The following is a 9,923-nucleotide window of genomic DNA, read 5'->3' as shown; positions in this document are numbered from 1 at the left end:
GTCTGCCTATTATCGCTTCTCGCTCATTCTCTGTGTACCCTAAAATTCGCAATACGTCGAAAGCCGTCTGGAGCCATCGGCTTATAGCGATAGAAAACTGTACACAAAACTATTAAAAATCGTATCTTTTTTTATTATATTTAAAAAATCGCTTGACCTAATAATTACCTATAAGGATACAATACATTCGATAAGCCTATAAAAATATTGTTCTTATTGTAGTTACACTACTTTAAAGCTACTATACAAAATAATTGATTATCTAAAGGTATACTCAGTTCTATCGAATATTCTTGTGTTTCGGTTGAACAAGGTATTTGATAACTGTCGGTAACTGGCACAATTTGTCTCTAACCATGTGCGGAACTTCCGAGTTTTGATAGTGTTGGTTGTATCGCGTAACAGTTCCATTATTGCTCTCGTAAACTATGCCACCGCCATAGCTTTGAGGACTTACCTAATAACAATAAGCTCGATTAAAATGTATAATTATGTTTTTCAACTTGTCGTGCACATTTTATTTGACTTACCGTTAAAGCCGAACCATCCTTATAATTAACGCGAATATCTCCGGAGGATAATTGTGTTGCAGTGCCTACACCCGGAACTACCACCTTATTGAAATTACTAGTATTTGAATTTCGTATAGAATTCATTTTACGTGATTGAGACGCAACCGTCGAGATTACCGAACAACTAGCATCAAAAGACGGCATCTGAAAAAAAAAAGAAGCAGTGTAATTAGACGATTATATTTCATTTGGCGATATCATACGATATCATTCTAGGATATACGTGAAATTTAGTAAGTTCTCAAATAATTGAAGCGATACAATGATCGCTAACAGGATTTGAACACTGAAATCTATTCAGGAGATTAAAAATAGTACTTTGTAGAATACTATTAAATTCTTGATAACGAAAAAATTGTTGCACAATGTTCTTTAAATTTGCATACCACGGGTGTATGATTTGTTGCTTGAGAAACGTTTTCTTTTCCTTGCATACAAGGGGCATCATTTAAGGCTGCACTGGGCCTACGTCCAATTATAACGGGAAAACAGGAATGTCCAGTCGCTGCTTCCAAAGATGTTAGAGTAGATTCTAACAACAGACAGCGCTGATAGCATTCCGAGTAATGTTCATAATAGTCATCGAAGTGTGGTGGAAATTCACCCTCTGTAAAGGCAACTCCATCATTTTTTTCTGTTATTTTCACCATGCCGTCGACACGCACCACCTGTAATAAGTGACACTGTTACTATTTCACTAGTTATGTGCGATTTTCGAAATTTGTTTCTATATAACCTTAACTCCATTATAAAAGTGAACTTCACAATCCGGATGTGGCCCATTTTCCATAAAAAGACATTTCGATCGATGCGTGTATAGTGTAAGTTTCGGTGTTTTAGCTTTTACAAGTTTTATAAAACGATACGCATAAACGTATTTTCTGTGATGGCGTGGGGGTAGATTTTCATACGAATAAATGCTATCTGCACCGCGGGCTGGTAATGGAGGCGGTTGTGAACCAACTTCTGTCGAGATAGTTGGTTTATACAGAATAACTCTCAATCCATCGCCCGATATTCGACACACTTCCCCCACTTTTTCCTGAGGTTTCAAAATAATTCTAGTTTAGAAACAGCAAAAATTATTTAGTCATTCTTTACACTTACCACACCGTTTTTGCGTTTAATAAATTCAATGCAAACTTCTCCATGATCCAAAATGGTAAGAATTGCATTCTTTGTCCTGTGTCTAGTAGGCTGTAATCTTTCTGAAGATAGGGCTGGAACTTGTAATTTTGCTCCATCTTCAGTTCCTTCGAAACAATTTTCTGGCTTTTCTCGATTTTTGGATTTATCGTTTTTGAGTTTGTCAGCATTTTCGTATGCGTCGCAGCCACTGTAATGCTCACTTTGAGAGAATATTCTACTTTGTGGGGGTGGTGGTATCCCAGCTAATATAGAATTCTGCTTTGGATGAAAATCAATGCCACTTGTTTTATGTGAATGGGTTTTTGCGATAGGCTCAGACATTGCCTCACTCCTCGCACTAATCATTGGTCCTAGGCCATTTGAAAATATTGGCATTGTGGACATCCTTTCTTCTGATCTAGAGCGCATTCTTGGTCGGCCATATGAAGATAATGTTCTTCCTAAACCTGAATCAACCATACCACCTCCTGACAATGCCGTGCGCATACCGTTTTTTTCACAGTATAATTTATTTCTTTCTAAATTCATTATGAATGGATGTTTAGGAATATCACGCAAACGAATTCTCTCTTTTGGATTCTTTTTCAATAATTTGTCTATCAGATCCTTAGCATTATCCGACAAATGATGTGGCATTACATAATCAGCCATGACAACACGTGTTAAAGTACTTTTAACAGCATCTGTGTCAAACGGTGGATTACCAACTAAAAGAGTATATAGCATGCATCCCAAACTCCAAACATCTGCTTCTAAACCATGCGATGATCTTGTTGCTACCTACGATAATATATTATGTTGAATGTATTCAATGCTTTGATACATATTTTTGTAAGTGAATTATCAAACCTCAGGTGATATGTAGTTAGGAGTACCACACATTGTTAAATGTTTCTCATCTGGCCTTGTCAGCTGAGTAGCCAACCCGAAATCTGCTATTTTCTATAATTAGAATTATTCGATTGGCATTGAATGATTCAAGTCCGGGCCTGCCTAACGATGGCTCGTGAAACAGATTTGGCTGGTTCTCCTCTTCGCCTGCTCGCCGAGTCAGCCTCCGCCATGTCTACTCCAACTTTTTCTTCGGCTCGAGGCCCACGACCGTTGCACCGGTAGGTTACTTACCATTACTACGTATTCATGTACACGTATATGCCAAAGGAAAAGTCAGAATGGACACGGTAGAGACTGACTCACCGAGCAGGCAAAGAAGAATAGCAGCCACGTTTGTTCCGCGAGCCATAGTTAGGCAGGCCTGATTTAATTCAATTAAATGGGAAATAAGTTTTGTATAACATATAATATTAGTCTTACCACTTGCATGTCTCTACTTAGTAGTAAATTAGACAGAGACATATCCCTGTGAAGTATTTGATGCGAATGTAGATATAACAATCCTTGTACTACTTGTCTAATTATACGACCGGCTGAAATAACAAAAGTATATAAGCTATGTGCAAATTTTGAAAACAGTAAGAACTATAAATATATCTACATTTATACCATGTTCTTCGGGTAATGCGCAAGAACCTTGTGTCTTGAGAAATCTTTGAAGCTCTCCGTTGTGACATAATTCCAATACTAAGTAAACATAATTGGCGTCTTCAAAAAACGTATACAATTCTAGTACAGCTGGATGCTTTAATCTCGAGTGGATTGCAACCTCTTGGCGTACCCTACCCACCATCCCAGCGGCTTGCATCAATTTTTTGTCGATCTAAAATTTTACAAATTGTTTTTGTTCTTACAGAATGGCAACTATGCGCACGTGCAATGAATACAATTATACGTGTGCATATATTGAATGGCAGAAAGTCTCAATTTAAAAACATAATGCAACAAGTGTTTGTGTAACGACAACGGCAACATTTAACCTAAGAAAACAATGCAATTACCATTTTTATTGCGACTTCTATGCCACTTCGGAGACATTTTGCTCGGTACACGCTGGCGAAACCACCTTTACCAAGCAAGTTCAGTACTTCGTAATCCTATAGTTGGAAATAATAAATAGGACGTTCGAATGATGCGTTTCTGTAAACGTACAAATTCAAAATACTAACCTCAATTTGTTCTCCGAAACCTCCCGACAGCGGTGGCATCTCTAGCATCCGTTTAATGAAATGGTGAAATTGTTTCAGTCACCGAGGCCACCAATTGGCGTATTTTTTATATATGAAATACGTCCGAATAGAAATTCATTAAGGAAAGATATCCATAAATTTGTAAATAGAAATAACATGGCGTAACCGCCATGTATAAATTGTACACGTCTTCTGTTTACTATAGATGGCGTGCAGTATTGCGAATAACATTCGATTGTCCACTTTTAAAACGAATTCTTCTGTCAACTTTAAATCGAAGTATAAAAAGAACGTGTTGAAAGTTTCAGTTGCAAATAACGAAATGTACGAATATTCGAATCCTTACAACTGTTTGCTACATAGTCTGCTATCTCAGGCGAAAATAGCAAACTCCGTCTTCATTGAAATTTTTCTAATTCAATTTGTTCTTGCTCGAGAAGTGTTTATTGTTGTTTAACTTGCGCTATTTCTAACTTTTTACTCACTTCGAGTTTCGTATTGATATTATAGGACAGTCAGAGGATATACACGGCATTATTGATTTATGCAAAAAACAAAATTCGATTTTGCTAACAACGGTTGTAATAATAGGTAAAAGTATATAGACATTTATGTGGTAACTGGAGATGTGCGAGAACCCGAAAATGCCTTTCTTGAAAATTTCGGGATTCTCGAATACATACATACATATATATCGTGACTCCTGAAATTTTCGAGAACCCGACTCATGTCGACCCGTCCCGACCATCGGGTTCTCGTACACCTCTAACAGTAACCCATTTAAAATCTCTGCTTTATGTTAATAGTTTCGAGCATTTTAATAATATGACAGGTATTTTAGATTGTGTTGCCACATACAAAGTATAAAAGTTGAGAAATTATTAGGTAATTAAATATTAGATATACAGCCTTTTTTGTCTATTAACCAGACAAACATGTGTATCGAGTGTTGGATTTATTCTATTATTTCGTCGGTTGCATAGCTCCCATTCTAATAAAACATTGTCCGTATTACTGGGACCTAAAGGTTCCAATTATCATTCTTGAAATGTCCTTTTCTCCAAAAAATAAATTATTACTCCATTAAGAGGGTAAATGATGGAAGAGCTACGATATTTTTGTAAATTTAAATTTGCTATGAATTCTCACAACTATAATTGATTTGAAATAACTATAATTACAAATTAGTTACAAATAATACACAGCATAATGTACATTATGCGCATGAAATATGTATTAACTTTTTAGCGGAAGTGGACGAAATATTTTGAAATGCTGCGCAATTCGCCATAGTACACGGTTACTCTACAATATAAATATCTTGATATTTAGCGACATAATAAACACTTTACGTAGATTAACGTTTTTAGTCGTTAGTTTCACTTTCACTGTGTAAGGAAATAAATTCATACTATAATTGTACACTTGTTACAAGTTTCTGTTTACGAATATAAATTATTTTGTGGCACATGACTCGTTTATGTCTTATCAGTATTGACATCTATATCCGTTAGAGGTGAAGAGCGTGTAGCTGTTTTCTCTTATGAAGTCAGTCTTTGAAAATAACACTAGAATCAGTAATTCAGCAGAGTCCAATATTTTCTTTACTAAAAGTGAAAGACTGACGTTACATTAAAGTAAGGAATTGTTTTGAGTATTCAGAGGCATAGAGCTTTGACATCGTTGAGCTGGAGGCTGATAAATAGGTTGGGTGCTGCGTTGTTGATTACGTTTCTTATTGTAATTGGTTTTATTTGGGGGAACAACTCCACTTCCGCTTCTTCGAAATTCCATGCCAGCTGTAAAATACATTGTTACAAATGAAATATGTGTTTTAATGTATTTGAAGATAAATGATGTATCTAATTTAAAAAAGTTTAGATATTTACCAGCTATATGATTCTGTGTTTGCTCATATCGAAATTGCTTGTTATTACTCCGTTGATCTAACTGTTTTTGATCCATGCCAAGATCTGGAACTTGATACTAACATAATTGAACAAACGACGACAATTAGTTACTGTCAATATTGTACAGTTGTCGAAGCTACTTATAATTTACGTACATCATTTGTTATGGGTAAACAGTCAACTTGCAGCACTTCTTCGTAATTTTCAAATCCTTTAAATTGAACGACGCAAGTTCTGTCCGATACACCGGTTACTTTTGCATCGTAATACTAAATTTCCGAAATATTTATCACGTTCATTAAAATGCGTAATAACACAAGATATATTTGAAAATATATGTCTATACAGAGTGTATCTTACCGTTCAATAAGTTTACGCATTTATTTAGTAAAACCTGTCTATTTTTACATCACCCTGTATATTTATGTAACAGATGATATCTTACCCTATTATCTTCCCAATATTTGGCTAAACATTTATCACCCACTCGCCAAACCCAAGAACTGCCAACAGGAACATTCGCATTTTGATTATTTCCAAACGGATTTTGCGCCCTTTGACTATTGGCCCCTATAGCACTCTTACTACCCGAACTATCATTTGGTTGAAATTTATTCAATTGGTTTTTGTAATTTTTATCACTCGTATTCGTAGGATAAGGTCTGTGCATTGCGTCTTCTTGTGGCCGATTATGTCTACCGTAAGAAGCATCATAAGTTTGTCTACTTCTGGTATCAGTCTCGTAATTCCTGCTGCTACCAAAATTCTTTCCTTGTTCTTGGGAACCTTTATAGTAGTTGCTATTATCATTAACGCTTGTTCCATCTACATGCGTTTGAAAACCGGAATTCCGATGATCACCCAACTGTGATTTCTGGTAGGACTTGGTTCCAGCATCTTGTTGAACAAAATTATGATTATCTTGATTTCTTTGAAATCGTGGGGGTTTATTTTGTTGAGGATTGTTTCCTCCGTTGTATTGTAAATACTGAGGAGTATTAGTGTTACTGAAGTTTAATTTTTTATTATTTTTATTTTCTTCCGAATGTCTGGGAGGAACTTGATATCCACGTCCTCCTCTTTGACTTCTACGAAAGCGAATTAGATATTTCTTTGTAACAGTTACGACAGTGATATATATATATTATTTTAAAAGATATATACCTTCCACCTCTTCTGCTCTGCGTGTCATTATTTCTCGATTCGACTCGATCATAACTACTTTCTGTGTTCTGCATATGACTGTTTTGAGGTTGAACATTAGTTTCTGTAACTTCAGACTGTATAGGCAATTTATCCTCTAGAAAATCGAAAAGAGATATTTTTCCACTGCTTGGTTTATTTTCTTCGGATTTCTTTTCAAATCTTTTATTTCGAGGTTCTCGCGTCTCCTTCGATGTACTGAAATAATTGTAATGGTTGAAATGACGGTGAATTAGCTCAGTCGTTTAAAAGATGTAAAAGGAAAAAAATTTACCTATGTTTGTTATCTGTTTTCTGTAAGCTTTTCAACGCTCTTTCAACATTGTTCCTATTGAATTTCAAGGCATACTCTGCTTGCTCGATGGAGAAGCCTTGATCTACTATCTTTTGTACACTGTGATCTAAAAGCTACAAGATCGTCGCATGAGTGTAACGATTGATATAAAATTGAAATTTCTTATTGTACATTTCATTTGTTATACCTGTTTATTTCCACCACCGAAAACTTTCTTGCTACCTTGTTTAGCTGCCTCTGCTATAGCATCTTTACGCTGAGCCTCGAATTCTGCATTTTCTTTGCTAGACTTTTCCTTCTCGGCCAATGCTTTAAAGTTCTTGTCATTTTCAGACACCTTTAGAATCTTTTTACCAAATGGGATCCAAGGTGGCGGTCCACCTTCCTCGGCTGATCTTACCCTTGTATGCAATGCCAATTTCTGTCATGAAATTATATTTGATATATGTATCTTACGTAACAGATAATTGTCTTTAACACATTACAATATTAAATAATAGCATCTACTTTGTTCAATTCCCATTTCTCCACCAAGTTTGTTACTTTTCCTCCAAGTACTTGAGTTATGTGCGAAGGTCTTAGTAGGATAATTCCATGAGACGTCGGTGGCTCTCCTGGGCCAATTAGTATTTTTGTACCAGGAGGAGTGTTTAAACTAAAAGAGAAAGATTTTTCATCGAGCGATAAGACCCGTTATTCATAGAAATTAAAAACCCACTGTTACGGCTTGATTATTTACCTCAAAGATGAGATGTGTTCAAGTTCTATCGCTTGATAATTATTTTTACCATCGGTTAAAGACAATTTTAATAGACGTGGAGCTGCACGAGATTCTTCGTTGTTTTTAGGAGCAGATACGTTGCGTATTTTTTGTATTTGTAATACAATATTTCCTTGAGTAGCATCTCCTTGACCGTTACTTATTTCTCTTAGATCCAACTATGCAACAAATGAAACGGTAGAAAAGTAGCACAGTTATTGCTTAAAAGCAAAGATTTATAAAGCTCTTAACGCTTACATCCAATAACTTCTTTATGATTTTATGGATATCGACAATATTTCCAGAATCGCTTGCGATGTCGTAAGCATCGTCCGTGATGTACCTAATTCATATACGCAAGTACATATTAATGCGTTGTAATCTTTCATTTCTAAACTGGTCTAAAGGGTTGAGTTATTCGTATAATAAGGCTTTTACAAACCACTGTAACTCGTAATCCTTATACAGGGTGGATCTTAACATGCAAGATTCGCTGATAAGACACATGTTTATACGAATCTTTCGAATTGTTTTCATGCTTTCTACAAATATCTGTCAGTGAAATGGGTCTTACATGTCGAGAAACACCTTGTGGAATGACATCTTGATTCGGGAGTAGTTTGAATATATTCGTAATTGATTGTGAACAAAATAACATCGTTTGTATACGTACCACCCTTTTTCCTTCAATTTCATGATGTCCATTGTCATTGTGTCCTCGAGGTTGATTTTTCAAGGAGCCAATCTCATGAATTCGTCTACTTTCCCAGGAGAAATTTCATGTGCGTTGCATGCGTGTACTCGTCATATACATAAACATGTGTCAGCTGACGTGCAAACCAACGGTGAACAAGTCTCCCGGGAATGAACGGTCACGAAGAGAGATCGAGCCTCTTAACGGGTGTTTATTGTTGTTCACTAAACGTACTGGCACTTTCTGGTTTTCTGAAACAATGGGGAAAAGGAACCGCGCCTATCAGACTTCAAGTTCCCGGCCACCATCTTGGACGTTTAGTCCATTGTGATTTTAAGATCGATATATCGGTGGCGACAATAAGACAGTATCGATATATCGTTTGCCATTTAAAAATAGCCGAGACTTTTATTCGAACGAACATTTATTTCGCGATTTTATGAAATTAGAATTGTCCTTGAAAATATAGATGCTAAATATTTCGATACAAACTTCGCCAGAAATACTTGGGTGTGATAAATTGTGATTCGATGGGTACACCAAAACAGAACATTTATTTAAAAAATAAAATACATGTTGCTTCCGCTGTTATCTATCCTCGTACGATTACATTGTTTTCGTCGAAACGTTGTACGTTTTTAACCATTCTTGTAAACTAGGCGCGAAAATACAATTTATGTACAGTTCTTTTATCTCGGGCATGTAGAGGTTAAAAATCAAATAAAGATAAATATTTCGGTTGTCAAGGTTGTCATTTGATCGTTTGAAAAAATTCAGATTTCCTAGAAATGTGTATAAACCGCGTCAGCCAACGTGCCGGTATTTCTTTCCAATTTATTTGCGAAAAACGAAACAGAGCGTTTGCGTTTTTCGTCGCAAATTGACAAATGAATTTTTCAACAAATCGATACGTAGTTTTCTAATAACACTCGGCTGCGGCGCGTAATTTGTTACGTAACGGCACGAAGTAGCAAAAGTAATCGAAGATGAAGAGAAAGGGACAGATGGTTCACCGGTGGATCGCCGAGAAAATTACGCGAATCAATTCTGCTGAATAAATGGACTAATTGAAAGAAACACTTGGCCGCGCCGCGCCGCGCCGCGCCGCGCCGGTTGATAACGATTGTCGAACGGTGGCACACCGGCGAAATGGGTCGCACGCGGTTCTCGCGTTAGCATCTAAAATCAAGTTTCGGTGAACACAGTAAGAGTGACGTTTCCCAATTCTTGAGATTCCGTCAACTGCGGCCGGCGTA

General features: G+C 36.4%; 2 protein-coding genes across 3 annotated transcripts; both read right to left on the bottom strand.

Annotated features, from left to right (window-relative positions):
- Positions 1-110: 110 nt before the first annotated feature.
- Positions 111-4,024, bottom strand: Sak (polo like kinase SAK). Of its 2 annotated transcripts, XM_076786068.1 has the most exons (10): positions 3,785-4,024; positions 3,617-3,712; positions 3,225-3,438; positions 3,036-3,148; positions 2,571-2,663; positions 1,680-2,501; positions 1,309-1,614; positions 959-1,240; positions 531-716; positions 111-457 (listed from the first exon to the last, which is right to left on the bottom strand). In XM_076786068.1, the coding sequence occupies exons 1-10, from the start codon at positions 3,830-3,832 to the stop codon at positions 281-283; spliced, it is 2,337 nt and encodes a 778-aa protein (XP_076642183.1). In that variant the 5' UTR covers positions 3,833-4,024; the 3' UTR covers positions 111-280. The 2 variants fall into 2 exon arrangements, with proteins under 2 accessions (XP_076642183.1, XP_076642184.1); XM_076786069.1 differs by lacking the exons at positions 3,617-3,712; positions 3,785-4,024 and having other exon boundaries at positions 3,217-3,431.
- A 942-nt stretch (positions 4,025-4,966) lies between these two features.
- On the bottom strand, positions 4,967-9,009 carry Tdrd3 (Tudor domain containing 3). The gene is made up of 11 exons (XM_076786067.1): positions 8,647-9,009; positions 8,232-8,316; positions 7,953-8,152; positions 7,721-7,868; positions 7,401-7,634; positions 7,193-7,326; positions 6,880-7,116; positions 6,161-6,803; positions 5,871-5,984; positions 5,695-5,791; positions 4,967-5,604 (listed from the first exon to the last, which is right to left on the bottom strand). The coding sequence occupies exons 1-11, from the start codon at positions 8,682-8,684 to the stop codon at positions 5,438-5,440; spliced, it is 2,097 nt and encodes a 698-aa protein (XP_076642182.1). The 5' UTR covers positions 8,685-9,009; the 3' UTR covers positions 4,967-5,437.
- Positions 9,010-9,923: the final 914 nt, after the last annotated feature.

This window comes from Halictus rubicundus, chromosome 3 (genome assembly GCF_050948215.1).
Source record: "Halictus rubicundus isolate RS-2024b chromosome 3, iyHalRubi1_principal, whole genome shotgun sequence".
In the NCBI taxonomy this organism is placed as follows: Eukaryota; Metazoa; Arthropoda; class Insecta; order Hymenoptera; family Halictidae; genus Halictus; species Halictus rubicundus.
This window is presented reverse-complemented; position numbering and strand designations above follow the sequence as displayed.

Excerpts from the sequence above, each read along its gene's own strand:
- Tdrd3 (XM_076786067.1), bottom strand. The coding sequence starts at position 8,684 with ATGACAATGGACATCATGAAATTGAAGGAAAAAGGGTG. Across the intron at positions 8,153-8,231 it reads TCATAAAGAAGTTATTGGAT|TTGGATCTAAGAGAAATAAG; the intron begins GTAAGCGTTAAG and ends TTTGTTGCATAG. Across the intron at positions 5,985-6,160 it reads AATATTGGGAAGATAATAGG|TATTACGATGCAAAAGTAAC; the intron begins GTAAGATATCAT and ends TCGGAAATTTAG.
- Sak (XM_076786068.1), bottom strand. The coding sequence starts at position 3,832 with ATGCTAGAGATGCCACCGCTGTCGGGAGGTTTCGGAGAACAAATTGAG. Across the intron at positions 2,502-2,570 it reads CTAACTACATATCACCTGAG|GTAGCAACAAGATCATCGCA; the intron begins GTTTGATAATTC and ends ATATTATCGTAG. Across the intron at positions 1,241-1,308 it reads ACTTTTATAATGGAGTTAAG|GTGGTGCGTGTCGACGGCAT; the intron begins GTTATATAGAAA and ends CACTTATTACAG.